The 25713-nt window shown below is 42.3% G+C and overlaps 1 protein-coding gene across 1 annotated transcript in view; it reads left to right on the forward strand.

The window, feature by feature from the left end:
* LOC137412439 (transient receptor potential cation channel subfamily M member 1) overlaps positions 1 to 25713 on the forward strand; it is a 164863-nt gene that overhangs the window by 95634 nt on the left and 43516 nt on the right. Inside the window, exons 15-20 of the mRNA XM_078772685.1 lie at positions 1294 to 1323; positions 3000 to 3286; positions 9988 to 10216; positions 13634 to 13768; positions 15770 to 15907; positions 23469 to 23597. Coding sequence (XP_078628811.1) covers positions 1294 to 1323; positions 3000 to 3286; positions 9988 to 10216; positions 13634 to 13768; positions 15770 to 15907; positions 23469 to 23597 — 948 coding nt within the window. The remainder of the gene's footprint in view (positions 1 to 1293; positions 1324 to 2999; positions 3287 to 9987; positions 10217 to 13633; positions 13769 to 15769; positions 15908 to 23468; positions 23598 to 25713) is intronic.

Here is a 25713-nt window from a genome sequence, read left to right on the forward strand (position 1 = left end):
TACCTTATATAGACAGGTGTGTGCCTTTCCAAATCATGTCCAGTCAATTGAATTTACCACAGGTGGACTCCAATCAAGGTGTAGAAACATCTCAAAGATGATCACGAGAAATGGGAGGCACCTGAGCTAAATTTCATGTGTCATAGCAAAGGGTATGAATACTTATGTAAATGTGATATTTCAGTTTTTTCTTTTTAATAAATATGCAAAACTTTCTAAAATCCTGTTTTCTCTTTGTCATTATTGGGTATTGAGTGTAGATTGAAGAGGGAAAAAATGAATTTAAACGATTTCAGCATAAGGCTGCGACATAACAAAATGTGAAAAAGTGAAGGGGTCTGAATACTTTCTGAATGCACTATGTAACTGAACATTGTTGAATCTTCAAAAGTTGTTAACATCACAGTGAGATGCAAAATACTTTGTAAATTACAATCGAGGTGGAGGAATGTGTTCCCTCCCACTTATGGGAATGAATGGTTTTGCTAACGTGACCTATGGGGGATGGGTTACCTGTATCTTTTCTTCCCTCCCACTCATTCCACACTTGACCAATCCCCACTGCTCTCTCTTTCCCTCCCACCCATACTTTGCTCAACCAATCCTACTGCTCTCCTCCCCTTTTTCACTTCATGCGACCAATCCTATCTTCGCTCCTCCCTTTACTTGCCCCTCCCAATTTATTTATTTTGTTCCCAGCTGGTATAAAAGACCTGTTGAGTTTCAGCTGCAGGATTTCTGCTTGGTTGTAAATACTGTATGTTGATATTGTATACGGTGTATTTGGTGTGTCTTTATGACGTTTTCTTTGATGTACATCTCCACTGTACCAGGTGAAATCCTCCGGGTATTAAACTCTGTAGAAATCTTCTGAATGTTGGGGACATTGGATTTTTAACATTCAATTTATATAATTATGTAAATTCCACGACAATACTGTATTTTAAAATCCCACTGTTAACATAAACGGTGATGTATTGATAAAAAAAAGTTCTGAATTTTAATCTTTTCCAACCGTGCTCGCTGCATTATTTTTTTTTTTCAATCGTCTTTTCTTCGTTCCTCTACTTTCTTTTACTTTATTTTTTCTTCCTTTTGCCTCGTATGTGATATCGGTTTTAATTTGTCATGTTCACTGCATTGGCACAGGAAGTTAACTTCTGCATGCATGGCTTTTATTACATAAAAAGAGTAGTTTAGATTAGAGTGGTGTTAGTTTAAATTATATATATATATATACACACTGAGTTTGCATCCTTGCATCATTGAGTTTGCACTGTCTTTTTCTTGCAGCCAAAAGCACTGAAGCTATTGGGAATGGAGGTATGCTGATTCTATTACACATTCATTTAGATTAATTCTTACTTCATATGCAGTACCGGTAATGATTAATTTTTATGTTTAATAATTCAAATAATTTTTTATTAACCAGCATATGCAGTATTGATATTAAGTAATAATTATTACTTCATATAATCATATGCATATACACAATATTATACTTCATGTTGACGTCATTGCTGATGGTGCAGCTGTGCCGCTGATGCAGTGCCCCCTGCTTACACTAAGCCGGAACTCATTTTGCCGACTTCGGAAGGATGACAGGCTGAATCAACCCACTTGGTGTTATTTAACAGCACGGCTGTGGCGTAAGACCCTAATAAATTAAGCACATTACCTTCACCCGGAAGCCAACACCAGGCTTTCATCACAGGCATTACCTCTACAAATGCAATCTTAAAAACAACAACTACAACTGCAAGATCAATAAAAATCGAGCAAATTGCTCATCTTTTGATTTGAATTACATGCATGCAGGAACACTCTTCTATATTTTTGTACTTTTCAGCCTTGAAAAGTCCGGCTAAAACCAAAATTACGTTCAAAAACATTCATTTATTAAAAGATTTGCTCATCCCTTTATTTTGTCTGTGTATAATGCCACAGATTGCTGCTGAGATTGGCCTGAAAATAATAATAATAATAACCAGGTGTACATACATACATGAAGCATGCATATTGCTATAAAATAATGTAATAATAAAATAATAATAAATAATAATATATTTTTTTTATAATAAATTATAAATAATTTTATAATAAAATAATAAAAAATAATAAAAAATAATAATAAAATAAATATTGATAATCCATGCATATTGCTATAAAACATACCTTTGCATATAAATAACATTCCCTATTAGGGACCCCGATCCTCCTTCCTCTCCCCTCTGTCACTCCTCTCCACCACCCCTAATCTCTCACCCTCTCCTCTCCCCTCTTGTCCCCCTCGGTCCCCTTCCCTCCCTTTTCCCACTTCCCTCCCACTTTCCTCACCCTTCTGCCCTCCCCTCCCACTCCCCTTTTTACCAGCAAGGGATGTGACGACTAATTGGATCGTCAGCGAAGCGACGGATAGGCTCCTCTCGTGTGCATATATAATATGTCATGGTTATTTACCTGGGGCTATTCCAATTGCACTGACCCTCAAGGCCTATGGCCTGAGGCCTGCAGCCTATGCTGCTTCACAAAATGGTGGCGCATGATTTTGATTGTGAGCAGAGCTGTCCAATGATTGGGCCGAAGGCAGTCTCGATGTCACTTCTGTGAGCGTGAGGTCAGGTCACTTTCTAAGTGACAGATAAATAAATACACAGGGCTTTTATATGTACATATTATTAGGAGAGGTGGATATATATATATATATATATATATATATATATATATACATACACGTGTATATTGAAAAATGAACTGCCGTTCATGTATCTTGGTATTTTTATGAGTAGCTTGTTTGTATAATTTTTTTTTGAATGCCCCTAATACACTAAATGCTGAGGCAAGATAATGTATCTTTGTATCTGGATCATCTGATTTTGAACCTCCCAAAGATAATGGGCCCCTTTAAGGTGCATAGCAGACTTCAAAAGCACATGACCGACAATACTAACCTCTCTAAATATATATGGTATGAAATAAAACATTTTTTGTTTTCTCAGGATGACCCTCCAATAAATCGGAAGAGGCAACAGAAACGAAAACAAGAAGAAGTTGATATTGACATGGAAGACCCACAGCTCAACCAGTTCTCACACCCATTCCATGAGTTGCTGGTTTGGGCTGTGTTGTTGAAGCGCCAGCGTATGGCACTCTTCTTTTGGCAACATGGGGAAGAGGCCTTAGCAAAGGCTCTTGTTGCCTGCAAGCTTTTCAAGGCAATGTCTCACGAAGCTTCCCAGAGCAACACAGCTGATGATGTTTATCACGAGATGGACCTCCACTCAAAGTAAACATTATGTAACCATATAGCTACAGCAATGTAAAACACATGAAAAATATTCCAAATTAGCAACGTAATCCAAGCAAGGTTTTGGGGTAGCTGATTTCAGGGTTAACCTTTGACCTTTTCCAGCCCTCCATTTACATCTGCCACATCATTTTCGATATCTATATCACTCCCTCTGCATCACTGCTTGTCTCTGAAGTAGAGGTCTCATTAAGAGTATTCTGTGGTAACTAGGCAGCTTGCTGTACAACCAGCATTGTGGTACTTACTCGTGCACCATTGTGGTCAATGACAGAAGCAGTACCCCCTGAGGAGGAGAGATCCTGAGGTCCTTACTTGGTGGATGCCCAGGCATCTATTCATTTGAAAAGATGAGTTGCCCAGTTTCCAAGTAAGATATTTGACCAGCCAGGATAAAACCCCCCACAAATCAGAGAATCCACACCCTTTTCCGCTTTGGGTACTGAATTTTGCTTTTAAATTATTCCTGTCTACTTTCGGCTGTCTAACCGTCGACTGTTCGGCTGTCTGTCTGTACAGGCAGGTTTGACAAAGGTACAGGCAAGAACCGAGCCACATTTTAACAATCCCAACTCGTGGAAGAGCTATGACACAACAGGTCAGGACACAACATAATGGGAGAAAATAGATGTCAGACAAAATGATGGCAAACAGACAAACAAGAGATGCAGGTAATGAAGAGGGGTAGGGAGAATGCAAAGGGGAGGACAAGATGGATTCATAAGCAAAGGTGGGGGTGGTTTAACGGATGTAGAAAATATTGTCATGTGACTACCCTGGGTGGTGAACCACGTGAGCAATGACATCATAAATTTATATTCTCTAATATAATTGTTGCATAGATCACGCTTAAGACATTTCAAACTGATCAGACTAAGCGTTGTCCTTGTCGAATTATGACGTCATAATTATGGCACCAATGACGTCATCGTTAACAACACCTATTCCCCATATGGAGTTCTTTACAATGAGCCATGTTTCTATTTTTTCCATGGAGCGGTTTCGGAGATATAGAGGTGCAACTTTTTTCGATTTTTTCCAATATGCCGTCTGTACCACGTGACCCATGAAGTTATCATTATCATAAAAAAATTCTACAGGAGCCGCACATATTCTGAAAAATGTACGTCCATCGAACCAACAGTTGCAGATGAATTTTTGTCTTATTCATACTGATCAGATCAAGCATTGTATTTGTCGAATTATGACATCATAATTAAGGCACCGATGACATCACCATCAACATATCTTATTCCCCATGGTGAGTACTTGACAATGAGCCATGGTTCATTTTTTTCCATTGAGCGGTTTGGGAGATATGGAGGTGCAACGTTTTTCCAAGATGTCGTCCATACCATGTGACATATGACGTCATAATTATAAATCAAAAAAATTCTACAGGCGGAGGCGCTTCTATGGAAAAATTTCGTGTCAATCGGACCAATAATTTGCCGAGAAAATGAATTTATAAAATGCAGACACGGCACACGGTACACGTATGCAACTGAATGCTTAACCCCGCTGTTCGCTTCGGCGAGCGCAGGGTAATAACTTTATCGCTCTATACGAGCCACAGTCCAGAGGGTCACCTTTCCTCTTGTATAGAGGGACGAGGGTACTCATTTCCCAATCCCCTGGAATGTGGCCTTCTTTCACCACCAGATTACAGATCTGTCATTCTCTTCACACCCCAACTTCCCGCTGCCTTCAACATATCTCCCACAACTCCCGTCGGCCCTCACGCTTTTCTACTCTTCATTGCTTTTATCGCTTCCTCAACTTCCTTCTCAGTTATCTTCTCTGCTGGTCCTAAAACTGGGTTACTCTCTATGTTGGCATCCCATTCATTCTCTGTATTCAACAGCATTTCCATATATCTCTTCCATCTTCCTTTTATTCTATCTGGGTCCACAACGATTTGTCCCACTTCATCCTTCAAGCAACTCACCCCCATCACATCGCACTTGTCTTTCGCTATCTGCTTTGCAATCCTGAATACCGCTCTCTGACCCTCGTCCGAATCCAAGCGTTCTCCGAACATTTTCCTATATGCCTCCTGCACTATTGCTTCCTCTTTCTTTGCAGCCTTCTTGGCTGCCTTTTAACTTTCATGCTCTGCCTTTTCTGCCCCCGTACCCTTCGCCTTCTGCCACTGCTTGAACTTCTTCCTCTTCTTGTCAACCCTCTTTCCAACTTCATCATTCCACCACCATGTTTCCGAGTTCCTCAGTGGTCCTTTTTTCCATCCACATACCTCACCAACGGCTCCCAACAGACTATCTTTCATTGACATCCAACCACTTTTAAGCTCAACCACATCATCCTCTGCCATACTCAGCCTCTCTTTTAATGCCTCCCTCACTGTCACCTCTTTCAACCTCCACACCTTCATTCTCGGTTGGTAGTTCACCCGCCGAGCTCTCCTCGCACCTTTCACCCTTATGTCGCAGACAACCAAGTGGTGCTGTGAAACAGCCTCCTCCCCCGGGATCACCTTTGTGTCCCTGAGGTGCCCCTTATCTCGCCTACGCACCATCAGGTAGTCAACGGTTGTTATCGACCCACCTGACGTGTATGTAACAAGCTTATTATCTGCTTTCTGGAACTGAGTATTACAAATCAACAAACCAGCTCCATCAGCAAACTCCAAAATCCTTTCACCTTCTCCATTCCTCACACCATATCTGTAACCCCCATGAACTCCCTCAAAACCGTCTATACTCCTTCCCACATGTCCATTTAGGTCTCCTGCTACCACAACAACTTCCTCATCTTTCATGTTTTCCTTCAGCTTCTCTATTGCACACCAGAACTTGTCCTTGTCCGACCTTGTCCAACCGACCTGCGGAGCATATCCCGAGATGACGTTCACCAAGAGCTTTCCAATCATCATTTTCACCATCATCAACCTTTCACTCACTCTAGTCTAGTCACACTCACCACATTGTCTGCAAACTCCTCAGAAAGCAGGACACCAACACCATGCACGTGTTCTGGGCACCCTTGCCACACAAACTTGTATTTCTGTCCCTGCCTGCACTTCACCATTCTCACACCACCTCCCTCCCTTCCATCTCATCTCCTCTACACAACATATGTCCACTCTTCTTCTGACCTTCTGGTTTTATTAAAGAAAATGCTGGTAACAAAATCAAACACGGCAAAATAACAATAAATTCCTAAATTGGAGCGCCCCCACACAGACTCAGTAAACAGACAAAGGATAAAATAATGATAGCAAAAATAAAAGGTGTGGTCGGCACTTATCTGCGAGTGGCTCCCGAATCTTGTCAGGAATTGTCTCAGGCCAGCGTCCCTGCGTGGGAAACCGCAGACGAGTTGGCACGAACTAGGCCTCACGCGCGAAGCGAACGAGCAGGCGTGCACCTCGTTCTTCCACATCGTCTTCATTCTCACAATCTCTGCGTGGAAAACCGCAGTTCCTGGCCCGTGGCTCTTCCTCCTCACGACCACTAGCAAGATGTCCTAACACGGCCGTTCGTGATGGTGTCCAAAATCAGAAGGGGTGAGAAGATGTCGGCACACGACCGTTCACGATGAGATCCACAACGAGGACCAAAAGGACGTCGATTCCGAGAGAGATAAAATGTCTGCACACGACCATATGCTAACAAAGTCCAGAATGAGAAAACGCAAGTGGCCAAAATGCCAGCCAGGGCGTTCTTTTATCATCCAGGCTCTGACGTCATCTCAACACGTCATCCTTGCCTGATCCAACCAGTGCGTGCCACCTCTTAGTAGTCCATCTCTGCTCGACGAACCGAACCAATCTCGTGCTCTGTGGGGCGTGGCCTCTCAGACCTGCCACTTGTATTCTCACCCATGTCAATGTTATCACGGTTGAGCTTGATGTCTGATTTCCGGATAGTTTTTATATTTACTGCCATTAAATGTGCGATTCTGGCTCTTATGTGTGGGTGCTGTGTCAAAAGGAACAAAGGAATAGATTACAGAGGCAACTACACACAGGGCATTAATTTACCCACAATCCCTCGCTAATTAACAAACCCCACCCCTCTGATGGGGACAAAGATACAAGTTTACCCGACATCCGGTCTACACAAATTCCCTACTTATGGTACATCGAGGTTTCTTCTTCACAACAGTCGGAGCACACTACCTATGCATTCTACCTGGTCTACAATATCACTACCCCCCACAATCGTAACAATATCATGGTTTTGGATGGGGGATGACTTGAGATGGTGGTGAACAGCTGTCTTAAAAACCTGGAGGGAAGAATGACATTGAAGAGTGTGTGGAAGATGGTTCCACAGGTGGGGAAAAAGAGGAATAAATGAGTGGAGGTGAATAGTGATCCTGGATTTTTGCAATTTCACTAGGAGGCGTGGCTGGTAGACAGCATGCATTCTGCAGATATCTGGGGGTGGCAGGGACAAAGAATGGAGAGGGAAGAGGGTGCAAGACCAGAAAGGAGGAGGTAGAAGACAGAAAAAACAGGTCGGTCTTTTGGGAATGCCACTGATAACATGTAACCCAGTGCTATGTGCCACATTGTCGGGTTGTCAGTGATTAAATCGACACCACTCACTGGCTTTGCTTGTGGGGTGGGTGACTGCTAGGACTAAAACCAACACCTGTCAAAGGGCGGATGAGCTCCGGAAGGGAACCAACAGCCATCCAGTAAAGAGATGGTGTCTCCTAAAACATAGGGGCAATACCCCCGGCACTCACCTGGTGGAATAAACAGTATACAGCACCGACTAAATGTATTTTAAACCAATTTCAATGCTTGATAGAAGACAGGGCAGCATGTGGAATCAAAGTAACATAATCATTAAGACTTCAAACAAACAAACAAACAAACTAGATATCGGTCAGAGACCGAGGACCGGCCGGAATGTACTTTTTTTTTCAGGGGTGTTGGTTAGAAGGGAATCGGATAATGTTTGACAGAGCTATTCGTAAAAAAAACAATTTTTGACCTCGAGTTTGACCTTTCAAGGTCACTCAAGGTCAAAGGTCATGGTGCCAAATGAAATGTCGTATGTGACTTCCTATATGTCAGTAACAGTAAGTGTATGCATATCTCTTGTACTTTTAGAGTTATAGTGGTTTGAAATATATTTTAAATGAAAAGTCGATCCCCCTGATTTCACGTTTTGGGTGACCTTGAGCTTGACCTTGGGCCTAGAGAGTTAAAAATTGGGCACAGTCTATTCCAGGGCAAGGCAAATATGTGTGTAAAGTATGGCGATGCTATGTGCAACGATGTAGACGTAGTACTGAGCACAGACAGACAGACAGACAGACAGACAGAGACCAACCAACCAACATACTTGCCGGAATTTTTCCGGCAAGTAACAAACAAACCGACAGATGAAAAATCGGTCAGAGACCAAGGACTTGCCAGAATGTACTTTTTTATCAGCCATTTTGGATGAAGTTTTTCGGTTTTTCCAAGATGGCGAACAACGTGACCGATGACGTCATCATTTGTTTTCTAAACTAATTTATTCCTAGATTGTGCTCAAGAAATTTCATCATGATCGGATGAAGTTTTGTACTTGTCGAATTATGACGTCATAATGGAGGCAACTGTGACAATGTGACATCATCATTAACACATTTGATTCCCCATGGAGCGTTCTTTACAATGAGCCATGTCTCAATTTTTTCTATTCAGCACTTTCGGAGATATAGAGGTGCAAAGTTTTTCGGTTTTTCCAAGATGACGGCCGAACCACGTGAGCGATGACGTCATCAATTGGGCACAGTCTATTCTAGGGCAAAGCAAATATGTGTGTAAAGTATGGCGATGCTATGTGCAACGATGTAGAGTAGTACTGCGCATAAACAGACAGACAAACCAACCAACCAACATACTTGCCAGAATCTATTCCGGTAAGTAACAAAAAAACCTATGCCAAGTTTAAAACTTTTCCATTCAGCAGTTTCCGAGAAATCATTTTTTAGTTATTTGCTTTTAATCCAAGATAGCTGACATACCACGTGATCTATGACATCAAAATTATCATAAAAACATTCTGCATGGGTGTCACTCCTACCCTGAAAGTTTAGTCTCAATCGGACATATGGTTGCTGAGAAAAGCGAGATTCAGCCCGGACGGACGGACGGACGGACAACCCGAAAACATAATGCCTCCGGCCACCTTCGGGGGCGGAGGCATAATAAAATCCTCGTTTATCACTCAAATGGCACAATCTTTGGCACAGATTACCGTGAATAGGCCAGGACCGACTGTGCTTAAATGTACTTAAATGACTTGCTTCAAATGTTTGCCATGGCGCTGAAACCACACTTGGATTTAACAGGCAAAATGGTTGATCACTGACGCATTCCTCTGTGGGAATGAAGCAAATTTTATCGATAATAATTGTTGCTTTGGCTTCTTCAATTGATTGTAGCCTTCCTCTGTAGATGTTCTTTAGATTGCCATAAAGATAGAAATCTGGTGGTGGCAGATCTAGTGAGTATGGGGCCCATGCATCAGCAAGTCTTTGACTGATGACTGTCACCAAAAGTGTGTGCTGAGCCAGTTCAGTGAATGATTTGAAGTTTGGGGAGTGGCTCCATGTTCCTCTCTCAAAACCCCCTGTGACATAAACTTGGATGTCATGTTTCATGTTGACAGTCGATGCCTTGCCTGTGTTGTCCTTAATGGTACTGATTGCAGAGAATTTGGGCAGCTGGCTGTGGACCTTTTGGATCAGATGTATCACCAAGATGAGCATTTGGCCATGAGGCTACTGACCTGTCAGCTGAAATGTTGGAGTGGCTTCACCTGTCTCAAATTAGCTGTGGCTGCCAAGCACAGAGACTTCATTGCACACACGTGCAGCCAGATGTTGCTAAACAACATGTGGATGGGTGCACTGAGCATGCGTAAAAACTGCTTCATGAAGGTAAATGAATGCAAAAACTGTGCTATATACATGTAGTTGTTTCTTTCCCATATTTTTGACATGAAATGTGGGGATGGCATCTAATTGGAAAGAGTGTGGATCATTGAGGTGCAGTATTATTGTAGAACGTCTGTCCGTCCGTCCGTCTGTCCATCCGTCTGTGATAGGTATTCGTTACCGAGATAACTTGAGAACGACTAAATGGATCTAATTCAAACTTGGTACAGATATGTATAATGATGTAAAGATTAACTGATTCGATTTTGGGGGTCCTGAGGTCAAAGGTCAGAGGTCATGTCAGGTAAAAATGTGAGAACTTGTGAACAGCTGAAGGGATTTCGATTAAAACTTGGTACAGGTATGTATAATGGTGTAAACATGAAGTGGTTAAATTTTGGGGTCAATAGGTCAAAGGTCAGAGGTCATGTCAGGTAAAAATGTGCCAACTCACGCACAGCTGGATGGATTAAAATCAAATTTGATACAAGTATAATAATGATGTAATAATGTGAGCGGAGGCATATCAGTCGACGTCGTGACGTCGAAGAGTGCCGTTTCTAGTTTTTACTTGTGACAAGGATTTCACATTTAGGTCAATAGGTCAGGTCCTCCTGTTTTTATGCGCCGTTGGAAGCAGTGTTGCATGTGATGTAGATGTTAGTTGGATCAAGGATATCACATGATCTGTCCTTCCTGTCTGAACTGGCGAGGGCCAGGCAAAATAAGGAGAAGGGACCCCCGAGATGGTAATTAATTGGGTCACCCCAGCTCAGGACAGGATAAAGTTTGTTTTCTTCTCCTCCTCTCAGCCCACCTCACCCCCTCCTTCATGGGCCTGGGAGCATGATGCCACTTCGGACAGGACAAAGTTTGATCTCTTCCCCCCCCACCCCCCTTTCCTTCTATCATTTGTATGGGCCTGGGAGCATGATATCACTTGCAACAACCAGTCTTGCAACAATATTCTCAAGTTCAAGTAGTAGATTCTCAAATATTCAATTCTCAAATGTGGTGTGCTATTGGCCAGATCCACTGGCAAAGAGAAGTGTCGCAGATGTACGTAGCCACGGGTTGTGTTCTGAATATGCCAGCAGTGAGAAGGTGCTGTCCGAGTGACCGCGCAGTGTCACGTGAGTTCCAAGAGAAGGTGGAAGTGGGAAAGATGGAACTATTTAAACACCTCAGAAGTGAATTTCTCTTTCTTTTGGTGAGACATCTTCTAGAGCCGGATGTGCTATATTTTGCTGGGGACATCGGTAAATGCAGGAGGTGTGATCTCCTGCTGGGGATGCTTCACTATGCTGCATTCTCTGTATCTGTCTCTCTCTCTCCTTCTGCTCTTTTTTTCCCTCCCGCTGTACATCACTCGTTTTTGAATATTTTTCCCTGAGGGTTTTAATTAGACTGAAGGGTTATATTATCCCGCACCCGGAATATGATCACCTCAAAGCCGACCATCCACGAAGTGACTATTTAGGCATTTTGTGCTGGCCATCCACGAAGCGACTATAGTGGTATCTTGCAGCTCCTCACCTGAGTCATTATTAACATTCACAGCATGTGGTGGTAACACGACAATATGTATGGCACAAGTGCCCTTCCCAGTGAGGGAATTAACCCGTCCTCAAATATTTCGGAAATACCTCTTAATTCAACCCTTTTATTTAACCTGCACATTACCTTTACTGCTTTACAAAGCAGTTTGAAAACTGTTACGGGGTCCTCCCTTATCCCCTGGTCTCGGTAAACCTCCGAACCCCGAGAGGGTCCCCGGCAGAAAGATATGTTATCCTTGGTTGAAATCAATCCAATCAATAATGAGACCACACCAAAGGTTATGAACAAACAATAATATATTATAAATCACACTGGAATCACGACACAAATAATAATAGCAATTCGCCCTACAATCACTATTTTTAAGCTGGTACCACCTTATCTATTCCTTTAACCCCAACTCACAGTACTCCCCCAATGTCCCTGTACCTCTCCAAGGCGAAGTCGATTCGCTCCAGCGATCGTTGGATCAATGTCCGATCACAATCAATTGAGGCGTGGTCGATCGAAGCAACCCATAGGTCACGTGGTCCAACACCCCGCACAATAGCGGTGGAATGGGAGCCTCCCAAAGACGCACTCCGACGTACACGTTTGGGGTTCAATCAGCGAGTCTCCTTATAATCCTCAAAAGCCACTTTCTTGCACCGCCGTCCCCGGCAACCCACCGGGGAATAATGCCCGGCCGACGCGACAGAAACCTGTTCACTGCAGGTTGCGCGCGTGGCGAAATGGCAGACGGCTTTCACTCGAACCGGGGCTTTAAGGCAAGGATACTCCGGAACCTCAATGAGGATACCTGACTACGCAGGCTCCACAGCACTGCGGCGATATCTCCTATCGCACGAACTTCCTTTCAAGGATGCAAGGTTCACTCGCACTGTACGCTCGACCGCTCGGTCCGGAGCTTCAACAAAAACGTCTTTTCACGATCTCCTCCCGCCTCTTCTTCTTCGCTCCCTTTTCTTCCGGGTCACGATCCTAAATTCTGGCCACATTTTACCAGGAGCGCTTTTAAACCTTTTAACCACAATAACCCCTTACTGAGAACCAACAATAATAATAATACCAACAATAATTAGGGCCGAATCCGTAACAATACATACCAATGAGGTGGTGGAAAAATCACAACTTCAGTATCCTGTTTGTTACTTTGTTGTGATGTTATTTTCCTTCAAGTAACGTAATGTGTGAATAATCTCCTTCACGAGACGTTTTTTTTTTTTTTATCGATAAAACTGAAGGTTTTAGTCCTTCTTCGATGAGATGGGGGAACGGTTGAGAAGTGGGCTTAATAAAGCCCCATGTCAATGCCTATAATGGTATGTTTTGAATTTTATCAACATATGGAAATTTATGATGACTACATATCATGCTTTATTTTTCTTTTTTGTATACAAGATCGAGGCTCGTGAAAGAGCTAACATCAATCACAAAAAAAGACAAACGGACACACAAAACATACAATAACGTGAGCGGGAGACAAGATGGGGAGAGAGAGGGAAGCACACAAGTACAACAGCAGAGAACAGGGACAACGGAAGATCCGTGGGAGGGAGAGGGCTTGGGGGGAGGCGGCATGCGAAGGCGGTGGGGGGCAGGGGAGGGGGGGTGGGAAAGGTATAAAATAAAACACATGGACACTGCCAGAACTTCCAGGAAAGAAAGAAGTCGGTATTCCAAAAAAAAAGTGGATCTGGAGTGAATTAACGGGGGTTGAAGAGATCATTTAAATGCTTGAATTAATAACCAACTTTACTACTTGCAATGATCATTATACATGATTACATTACGCTTTCTATTGATATGTTGAATATAATGAGGTTATTAATGTGTCTTTGATAATGTTTGATTTTGCAGGTAACTTTGGGGATTTTGCTCCCACCATACATTTTAACCTTGGAATTTAAAAATCAAGAAACCGAGAAAACCAGCAGCTTCGAAAAAGAGAACAGGGACATGCATGGTGGAAAGGATGACAGCACAGACACAAATGTGAGGAAAATATATAATTGTTCCATTTGTGTGTGTATGAATTAAATTGCAATGTATGAATGAAAATTAAGACTTAATTTCTTGGCCAATCTTTGAAGAATTTTTTCGACAATTTATTGATCTAAATTGCACCTCGTGTTTTTACTAAGCTGTACATTAATACTATCAAACTAGTCGGGCTACGGACCTGTAGAAATTCTGTGCAATGTGAAATGTTTCCCAAAGTAACTCCCTTTCCTAACCCCAAGTCTTCAACACTCCCCTCCCCCCACTTCCCCAAAGCCTCAACCCTCCTCTCCCAACTCCCTGCCCCCTCCCACCCCAACTTTCTGTTCTACCCTCCCCTTTCTTCTTCAAGTCCTCAAGCCTTCCTCCCAACCCCAACTCCTCCTCCCAACCCCAAGTCCTCAACCCCCCCACCTGCTCTGCCTCTCCCCAACCCAACTCACTTTCTTCTTCAAGTTTTCTTAAACCCCTTTCTCAACTCCAAGTCCTCAACTCCAAGTCCTCAAACCCCTAACCACACCCCCAGCAAAGTCTCAACTGCACAACTATGCCCAGGGAACACTGACGTAGGAGGAGACCAGTCAGCTGATTATTTCATTCTTTTTTTTTTTGTCCACTTGAAACATGGAAATGTTTAATCTTTTGGCAATTAAATTCAAAAAGGGTGCATCACGTCCTTTTCACATTAGCATTAAACATTTGAATTAAATTTGGCACTAATGATAGTCTAAAACGACAGGAGCACAAAAGTAAATACCTGAACAATTAGAACATGCCTGCGCTGTTCCTACGTTGTTCCTGTCTCGTTCGTTAAGAACAAAAAAATAATAATAATAAGCCGGGCTTGTTAAGAAAAAGTTAAAAAAACAAATAATGATGGAAGGTTAAATTCACAATCTCTTCCCCCTTTCTTCCAATTATTATCAACATTCCTGCACTCGTTCATGAAAAAAGAATGTTAAAAGTAAATAAATAAATAATGTTTAATTCACAATCTCGCGAGATGACGGAATCTCGTGATTCTTCAGTGAAAATAGTGCAAAGTAAGGTTAAGAAAAACAAGACCGAAAGTCTAACATTGGCGTAGCCGGGCTTGTTTGATACTTTAGTTGAACAGGATAGTATGACCTGGGTGGGGATACCAGTTAGCAAATAATGTAAGTATTACATTTTTTTTGAAGCACTCTAAGTCTTTAAGCTGTCTGTTACCATGGAAGTGAAGAGATTGCATTGAGACACTGGTTTATTCAATAAGTTTCAAGTCAACAATGAACCAACCATACACCGCTTAAATCCAGTAACTTTGCAGTCACGACAAAGGGATTGCAGCATTACGATTATATTTACTACATTATTATTATTAACGTTATATATTATTATTATTATTATTATGAAAACGATACTACGTGACTCTTAGGCAGGTAAAACATCCTTCTGTTCCCAGGCTTACCTTTATTGTGTCTTAGCCAGGCATAATGTCATCATCCAGAAACAGAATTTTTGGAGTGTTCTTTTTAATGAGTCCTTTTACATAAGTCATAGGTATCAGTTTGCTTTGTAAACTGAAGAACTGGCCTTGCTGGTTAAAAAAGGATAGTTATTGATCTGTGACAAGTAGCCTTTTTTAGAACAATCAGGTCGACCAATCGATGAAATCAACACAATGTTGATTGAGGTAACTAACCGCTGTGGTCTCATTTGCAGCCTTGTGTCCCATTGGGATGAAGAGGATAAGTAAGTAGGTAACCGCTGTTGGAAGCACGAAGAAGCTAACGTTTTGGGGTGGTACCTCTGTTGGAGCAAAAAATAGTTAACGCCAGGCATGTCTTCTTCTCCGTGCTGCTCACGGTAGATATAGCACACCTCAATCAATGTCTTGTTGATCTCATCCATTGCTTTGGAAACTGATGTCCAGTTATTGCATGCAAATTTGTATTTTCTGATGAAAACATGGAATACATATTGATCATATAACGTCATTGATTCATCCTGCAGACATGTGAAGGGGCAAAATATCAAAGGTCATCAAGAATGACAGAAGAAAAGAAAGAATATGTGCAAAGTAACATTCCAGTTGGTCAAAAAGTTTTTGAATTTTACAGTGCTCCTGTGGTGAAATTTTGGTTCCATACGGTAAGATTGAAAAAGAGATTCATTTTGATAAAATGTTTGTGTGTGGCGGACAGTTTTTTTGCAAATGTGTGTGCGCATGTACGTGCGTTTCCAGGCCATACCTCCTTTTAGCATTTAAGCTTTTGTCATCAAATGTTCAACAAACTTTTATTATGAGAATATGAAGAAAATAATTAATAATTGGGTCAAAATGTGAAAGGGGAAAAACACAGTAGCTATAAATATCTTTTATCAGCCACGCTGTGCATCAAGCACAAGGCTGTTGTTTTTTTTCGCCGAGGATACGAGTTCTGGAAATGTGGTTGCTAGGGGAAAAGCCGATTACATGGGGGACCCTCTGTAAACTTTATTTCTCGGCAGGGAAAACTATCAAAAGTGTTCAGGGCTTTTTTGTTAACAGTGATAATGATAATGGTACATAATTATGATGATAATTGTACATCATGATAATTATAATGGTATATAATAGCACGTCATGGCGAGACGGTTTAAAAAAAAATTGCTTCCATGTTTCTTTATTTATTTACCATTGAGCTTCAGTGGTGTCTGTCCAGGCCATAACGTTTTTACCATCTGAGCTTTAGTCATCAAATCTCCAACAAGCCTTTATTATGAGAATACAGACAATATAAATGAATAAAATGTACAAATATATATACTTTTAAACTTATTTTCATCAAATTTAGTTTGAGTACAAAGCAGACACAGACAGGCTTTGCATTTTCGGATGCTTTCTAGTTGTTATCGTGACTGTATTTTACATATCACGCGCAGGGGTGCCCGGCATTGCCCGATGCTGTTGTAATCCTGTTGGCATTTGGAAGAAATAATAATAAAAAATTCTATTTTTTGTGGGGACCTAAAACACTTCCCTCAACCCACGAAGGAATGGGTTTGGGGAGCATTTAATATTACCTTTCACATTAGCCTAAAGCACTCACTGAAGAACCTCTTAAAGTTTGACGAATATCCATTCAGCCATCTCTGAGAAAAATGGTCTCTCACACACACACACACACACACACACACACACACACACACACACACACACACACACACACACACACACACACACACACACACACACACACACCTTTCTCAGAGTGTAGACTAGAATGTAACACCTTTCGCTTCACAGTTAGGAATATCAATATTTGTGTAATTGCAAAAAAAACAAAAAACAAGACCGACAAACAAGACCAAAAACAAAACAGCGGCGAAGCTGGGCTTGTTTGATACTTCAGTTGAAGAGGATAGTATACCTGGGTGGAGTTAGCAGTTAGCAACTAGAACGGCACACAGTAGAGAGCATACCTCCGCCTGGTTGGCCATATCACTCAATGGTGAAGAATCACTTAAAAATTCTACTAGCCGGATCCGAATCCGGATCTTCACCAAACTCTAACCATTTCGTCCTTGTCACATACGCTACATCTCTGCCAAATTTCATCTGAATCCGTCCACAACTTTTTGAGATATTTTGTTCACAAACAGACAAACGGACAGACAGGTGAAAACATAACCCCCATACACTTTTGGTGGCAGAGGGAATTTAAAAAAATAACCACATTTAGAGGCCATTTTTCCCTGCAAAGCGGGGGTTGGCCTTTTTCGGGGACCGTGGTTGTTGTTGTTTTTCGGTCCCCTTTTTGAAGCAATGTTTTACGGCCAGATGCCCTTCCTGCCGCCAACCCTTTTTGTCGCCTTTTACGACAAGCAGGGAATTACCAGTGAACTGGTACTCAATTTGCCGACCTCGGAAGGATGACAGGCTGAGTCAACCCCCTGGCGTTAATTCAGCGATCGACCGGGATTCGAACCCAGGATCCTAGGATCCTAAGCCGGCACCCTAGCCGCTAGCCCAACACCAGGCTGGCAGAGGGAATTAATGTAAGTATTTAATTTTTTTGATATCAGGCATGTACAGCCGGTTCGTGAATGACTTGGGTAAAAAAAACGGCGAATGGCAAACGATGAAACAATACATTCCTCATTTCTGTGCCATGTTCAGTCAAACGTCAGGCATTGAAAGCACGTTCTCTATATTTTCATTCCAAACAGCATCATTCATCATTCCAATCACAAATTAATACCATGGTGTTAATATATCAAAATATAATGTTAAATCACGTTTGTATCGAGATATTATTAAACTAGCAAACCATCATCATTATTCACTTCCGGATTCGGGAGCAACGTCCGTGTCGAACGTATTTCAAAACCATATTGTATTGAGGAATTTCTAAAACGTCCTACCTGCCTTACAACACCCGCTGGGACCCCAAAACGCTCCACAAAAGGTTATTGTATTTCAAAACCATAATTGTATTGAGGAATTTCTAAAACCTCCTACCTACCTTACGACACCCGCTGGGACCCCAAAACGTTCCACAAAAGGTTATTGTATTTCAAAACCATAATTGTATTGAGGAATTTCTAAAACCTCCTACCTACCTTACAACACCCGCTGGGACCCCAAAACGCTCCACAAAAGGTTATTGTATTTCAAAACCATAATTGTATTGAGGAATTTCTAAAACCTCCTACCTACCTTACGACACCCGCTGGGACCCCAAAACGTTCCACAAAAGGTTATTGTATTTCAAAACCATAATTGTATTGAGGAATTTCTAAAACCTCCTACCTACCTTACAACACCCGCTGGGACCCCAAAACGTTCCACAAAAGGTTATTGTATTTCAAAACCATAATTGTATTGAGGAATTTCTAAAACCTCCTACCTACCTTACAACACCCGCTGGGACCCCAAAACGCTCCACAAAAGGTTATTTTATTTCAAAACCATAATTGTATTGAGGAATTTCTAAAACCTCCTACCTACCTTACAACACCCACTGGGACCCCAAAACGTTCCACAAAAAGTTATTGTATTTCAAAACCATAATTGCATTGAGGAATTTCTAAAACCTCCTACCTACCTTCCGACACCCACTGGGACCCCAAAACGTTCCACAAAAGGTGATTGTATTTCAAAACCATAATTGTATTGAGGAATTTCTAAAACCTCCTACCTACCTTACAACACCCGCTGGGACCCCAAAACGTTCCACAAAAAGTTATTGTATTTCAAAACCATAATTGCATTGAGGAATTTCTAAAACCTCCTACCTACCTTCCGACACCCACTGGGACCCCAAAACGTTCCACAAAAGGTGATTGTATTTCAAAACCATAATTGTATTGAGGAATTTCTAAAACCTCCTACCTACCTTACAACACCCGCTGGGACCCCAAAACGTTCCACAAAAGGTTATTGTATTTCAAAACCATAATTGTATTGAGGAATTTTTAAAACCTCCTACCTACCTTATGACACCCACTGGGACCCCAAAACGTTCCACAAAAGGTTATTGTATTTCAAAACCATAATTGTATTGAGGAATTTCTAAAACCTCCTACCTACCTGACAACACCCACTGGGACCCCAAAACGCTCCACAAAAGGTTATTGTATTTCAAAACCATAATTGTATTGAGGAATTTCTAAAACCTCCTACCTACCTTACGACACCCACTGGGACCCCAAAACGTTCCACAAAAGGTTATTGTATTTCCTTTTAGTAAAATATACAACTGTAATGGTTACCAAATGCTGCCTTCCTGTCATGTGCCCAGATCCTCATCTCTGATTGGTGTATGTTTGTGAGGACATACGGGCAGACAAACGCTGTTCTAGACGGCATTGCCCGATGAGCTACGCCACAGAAACAGATTTTGTTAATGGTAAAAATAAAATTAGGCTATGTATAGATACCGGCTTAGCTCTTCACTCAAGGAGAGAGGAGTTTGTTAATAGGATATTCATCACAGCCTTTTTATATGCTGAATTGCAAATAATATACAACACATAAGAGGAGGATCAAAAAAAAAAATTCTCACCCTTCCCCTCTCTTCTTTATTTTGATCAAACTTTTTTTTTCTTTTTTTTTTGATCAAACTTTCTGGGGTATGTATTAGGCATGGGCCATGCCAAGAAACAAACTCTGAGGTCTCTTCCTCCCTGCTTTTGCATAAATGCTAAAAAAAAATGGGGTTTTCCATTTCCTTGGCATAGCTGTGATGCCTAATCAATGGAGCAAGAAAATAAAAGGATTCCTGGGAGATTCTGCCCTGCATGCAGGAATAACAAGTATCGCAAGTTGGTGTTTGCAGTTTCGTCACGTGTGCCGATGTACCCATTAAAAAAATTTTTTTGTTTCAAAACCTTCCCGGGAGTTCCCTGAATCCACTTTAGTTGGATTTATTGAAATCTGTTAATCCGTCCTCAAGTTATAACACGACAAACAAACAGACAGACAGACAGACAGACACTACTCCTATATTATAGATTACTAGTGGGGTCACCCATGGCATTTGGACATAATGAGTTAGATGCTGCACCTGCACATTCAGTTTTACAAATGGTTACTGGCAATTTATCAGATCCACAAATGATGTAATCTACACAATGTATTTCCTTCTGATAACATGTGAATGCATGTGCGTGCACATGGGACATACAGTTTGAAATGTGTAATTACATCTCATGTAAAATGTGACTTGAAGAGCTCAAATCCTCTCCCTCCCACATCACGCACACTGCACCGAGGAGTGGGTCACACACACGGGGGAGAGTGGGTCACACACAAGGGGGAGAGTGGGTCACACACATGGGGGAGAGTGGGTCACACACACGGGGGAGAGTGGGTCACACACACAGGGGAGAGTGGGTCACACACACGGGGGAGAGTGGGTCACACACACGGGGGAGAGTGGGTCACACACACGGGGGAGAGTGGGTCACACACAAGGGGGAGAGTGGGTAACACACACGGGGGAGAGTGGGTCGCACACACGGGGGAGAGTGGGTCGCACACACGGGGGAGAGTGGGTCGCACACACGGGGGAGAGTGGGTCGCACACACGGGGGAGAGTGGGTCGCACACACGGGGGAGAGTGGGTCACACACACGGGGGAGAGTGGGTCACACACATGGGGGAGTGTGGGTCACACACACGGGGGAGAGTGGGTCACACACACGGGGGAGAGTGGGTCGCACACACGGGGGAGAGTGGGTCGGACACAAGGGGGAGAGTGGGGCGCACACACGGGGGAGAGTGGGTCACACACGGGGGAGAGTGGGGTCACACACACGGGGGAGAATGGGTCACACACACGGGGGAGAGTGGGTCACACACACGGGGGAGAGTGGGTCACACACATGGGGGAGAGTGGGTCACACACAAGGGGGAGAGTGGGTCACACACACGGGGGAGAGTGGGTCACACACAAGGGGGAGAGTGGGTCGCACACACGGGGGAGAGTGGGTCGCACACACGGGGGAGAGTGGGTCGCACACACAGGGGAGAGTGGGTCGCACACACGGGGGAGAGTGGGTCGCACACACGGGGGAGAGTGGGTCGCACACACGGGGGAGAGTGGGTCGCACACACGGGGGAGAGTGGGTCACACACACGGGGGAGAGTGGGGCGCACACACGGGGGAGAGTGGGGCGCACACAAGGGGGAGAGTGGGTCGCACACACGGGGGAGAGTGGGGCGCACACACGGGGGAGAGTGGGGCGCACACAAGGGGGAGAGTGGGTCACACACACGGGGGAGAGTGGGTCGCACACACGGGGGAGAGTGGGTTGCACACACGGGGGAGAGTGGGTCGCACACACGGGGGAGAGTGGGTCGCACACACGGGGGAGAGAGGGTAACACACGGGGGAGAGTGGGGGTCGCTTTACTCCTCTCCCCTCATTCCTTTCCAACTCCTCCTCACTCCTCTCCCCCTCCCCCAGGCTCCTCTCCCCTTCCCACAGCCCCCCCTCTCACTCCGGCAGTTGTTCCAATCGAGCAGGTACGGCAAATATTAGAGGAAATTGAACCTTTCTCTTGGAGCAACACAGTGTAAATCCGCCCCCTTGTCCTGTTCATTTATTTGTGAAATGTTTCGCAGAACAGTACAAGCATGGTGACGTCATCGGACCCGCACCGCAATGATGATCTTCAACAATATTATCCAATACTTCATCCAGATTCATTACAGCTGCTCTTGCATATGTTTGCTAAGCACACATTACCTTCCAATGTCTTTGTTGCTCAGCATCCGTCTGTGTTAACGTTCATTGGTGGTCTCGTTCTGTTCCCTCATTATTTTATTAATTTTGGAGATAGCATTTACAAACGCTAGTGGCGACACGTAAACGTTGCTCCGCTACTCTCCCCAAGTGCAGAATACCTAATTGCAACTTTTTATTGTGACTACGTTTAAAGAATGAAGCATTCCGACGATATAAAGAAAACAGCTCAAATGGAAAAGTCCCTGGGAAAAAAGAATTTTGGGCGGTGTATAAGAACATTACATTGCACCTTTCTGTCCCACGAAAACCAATGTTACTCTTTTCGTTACAGCATATAAAATGACATTTTTAAATTAAAGATTTCCAATAAACTTCTTCAAAGTGTATGTGCAAATACTATAGCTCATAAAAAAAAGAACGAAAAATATCTGTCGGCAATTTCCCCTCCGTGTTTATTTATTTATTTTACATATGTGAATTACATGTCCATGCACAAGTGAAATGGAGTTTGCTTATAATCCTGGATGTGAACACGATTCAGCCTTGAAAACTTGTGCGAAAAAAAAAAAAAAACATCGATGGAATGAATGAAGTGTTTAAACAGGATTACCCTTACTTCCGCCTAATAATGATGAATAAAATAAGAACGAAGAAATATCTGTCAGCAATTTCCCATCTGAGGCGATACGTGAACGAAGCTCTGCCCCTCTCCCCACATTGTTGACTTTTTATTGTGACTACGTCTAAATTAAATATTTAATTGTGACGACTGTCATCAAATGGAAAAGTCCGCCGCAAATTTTTAATATATCTCGGCATTTTCCCGTCTGTTATTTCAGGCGGTGTATGATATATGGTGCCGCAAATTTATAAAATGTCTCAGCAATTTTCCATGTGTGCGTGAATTTTCTCAATTATTGCTGAAACCGAGTCTAAAACCATCGATAAAAATGAAATCAGATGGTGAATTCGAGTCGAGATAAAGCCGTGAGAGAGACTCGATGAATGGCCTTTATATTACAGGCCTTTGAAAATGCATTTCGTTCAATAAACGGTAACTTCCATGGAATTTTTTTCAACCGAGTCTAAAACCATGTTGGCGACTGTGAAAAATGAAATGAAATATTGAATTAGAGTTGAAATAAAACTGTGAGAAGAGAGCAAGGCACCGCGGGCCTAACAAAAGAGGCCTCAAAGCTATGCGAGTGAATAAAATGGTGGATATTTGTTTTTGAAGCCCCTCCCAGACCGGGTGTAGCCACTCCTCCGGACAGACATATTACAGACAGACGGACAGAATCACCTTCGGATAATTGTATAGATATCACTGTCATTTGTGTTGTAGCTATTTATTTTGCTCTATGTTTGAAAGTGAGGTCATCTAAACAAAGTAGTATTTTTAAAGTCCACCGGAAGTTGTTTGATTTTAATTTGTGTTTTTTCACATGCATGTTTCAATCTCCTTGTGGATCCAGATGGCATATGTCACATATCTCATGCTGTTCAATTACGTGATCCTGGTAGAAATGGGTCCAATCCCCTCTGCACAAGAATGGATTGTCATGATGTATATTTTCACCCTGGCTTTGGAGAAAGTACGGGAGGTAAGATTTTCTTGAAAGCTAAAAATAAACGGCAAAATTTAGTAATTTACCGTGTTGATATATAAAGACAATCATGAAAGAACAGGATAACACTCACCTGACATATACCTCGTATGAGTAACAGGGACATTGAGCCAGTACGATAAATCAGTTTGGAGAAGGAATTAGTTTTGCTCATAAAGGCTTGTGTTGATCTGTGTCAGCAGACAGGTCAAACAATGGATGGAATTGACCGAACGTTGATCAAGGTATATGCTAGCTATCTGCTGTGGGAAGAAAGTAGAAGCTGAAGTTTCGGGTGATAACCCTTCATCAGAGTAAGAGAGATTCTTCTCATTTGTTAGTAGTGTAATAATAACTAACTAAACAGGATGGATTCAGGCATTCCCTGTTGGTCAGACCGCTGCCACAAGTTAGGAGGTGCTGCATGTATGTATATGTATATATATACATATACATACACACTACCAGTCAAAAGTTTTAGAACACCTCAATTTTTCAAGTTTTTATTGAAATTTACGCAGTTTAATGTCTCAATGTACTCTGAAATTAAGCATAGAACAAATAAACAATTGGAGATAAAAAATGAAATCAAAGAATCATTTTGTTCAACAAGATTTAATTTAAAAATTTGACTCAGTAAAGTAGCCACCTTTTGTAGATATAACCGCCGAACACACTCGTGGCATTCTTTCTACAACGGAAATCAAATATTGTTCGGGAAATTTTTCCCAACACTGTTGCAGAAGTTCCCACAAATGTGTTGCACTTGTAGGTTGCTTTGCTTTCACCCTTCTGAACAGTTCATCCCAAACCAGCTCGATGGGGTTTAAGTCTGGAGACTGTGCTGGCCATTCATGATTTGAAGCCTACCGTCTTGTTCTTTTCCTCGAAGGTAGTTTTGACATAGCCTGGAGGTGTGTTTAGGGTCATTATCTTGCTGTAGTATAAACCCCTGACCAACTAGGTGTATACCAGACTACCAGAGTGTATTGCTTGGCGCTGCAAAATGCTGTGGTAGCCCTTTTGGTTCAGGGTGCCAGTCACTCTGTGCAAGTCGCCGACTCTGGATCCAGCAAAAGAGCCCCAGACCATCACGCTTCCTTTTCCATGTTTGACAGTTGGTGTCACACATTGAGGAACCATCCTTTCGCCTACTCGATGGCTTACAAAAACCCTGCGTGATAAACCAAAGATTTCAAATTTTGATTCATCGGTCCATAAGACCCTCTTCCAGTCTTCAGTAGTGCATTGGCGGTGCTTCATGGCCCAGGCAAGCCTCTTTTTCATATTTCGCCATCTTTGCAATGGCTTTCTTAATGCCACTCGACCTGTCAAACCTGCAGCACGAAGTCTTCTCTTCACAGTTGAAACTGAGACTTGCTTACTTCGACCAGTGTTTAGCTGTGCTTGAAGCTGTTGTCCTGTGAGCCACCTATCACGCAAGCTGTTGACTCTCAGAAACTTGTCTTCTGATTCTGTTGTGGCTTTGGGTCTGCCAGACCTCTTCCTGTCAGAGTTTCCTCCAGTTTCCAATATACTACTTCCTGCAGTGCAATATACTTCAGAGGGTTTAATAACAGTCTGTTCCAATACTGCTTTTATACAGACAGGGGGTTTGTAATCAAGTAATCAGCAGAGGTTGGGACACCTGTAGGAATTGTTTGCATCAACTTTCAAGGCTTAATTTACTTATATTGCTGCAGAACAGCTGTAAGTTGTTAACCCATTACTTGTTCCCTGAAGAAGGCCCTTTTTTTTTTTTTACAATATAACTGTGTAATTTACATTATTATCCCGTTTTTGCAAACCTAAACTTTTTTTTAAACCTCGAGCAGTTCACTGCTTACCTTTGTACCATTTCAGGTTATTCACTGGACTTGAATTGCTTAAATTTCAATAAAAACGGTAAAAACTGAGGTGTTCTAAAACTTTTGACCAGTAGTGGACACATATATATATATATATATATATATATAATATATATATATATATATATATATATATATATATATATATATATATATATATATACATATATATATATATATATTGTTGTGGATATGAGAATGTTTTTTTAATTTTATTGTTGTGGTAAAATGTTGTTGTAAAAGGT

The sequence above is a fragment of the Myxine glutinosa genome, chromosome 2, assembly GCF_964187855.1.
Source record: "Myxine glutinosa chromosome 2, kmMyxGlut1.1, whole genome shotgun sequence".
Taxonomy (NCBI): Eukaryota; Metazoa; Chordata; class Myxini; order Myxiniformes; family Myxinidae; genus Myxine; species Myxine glutinosa.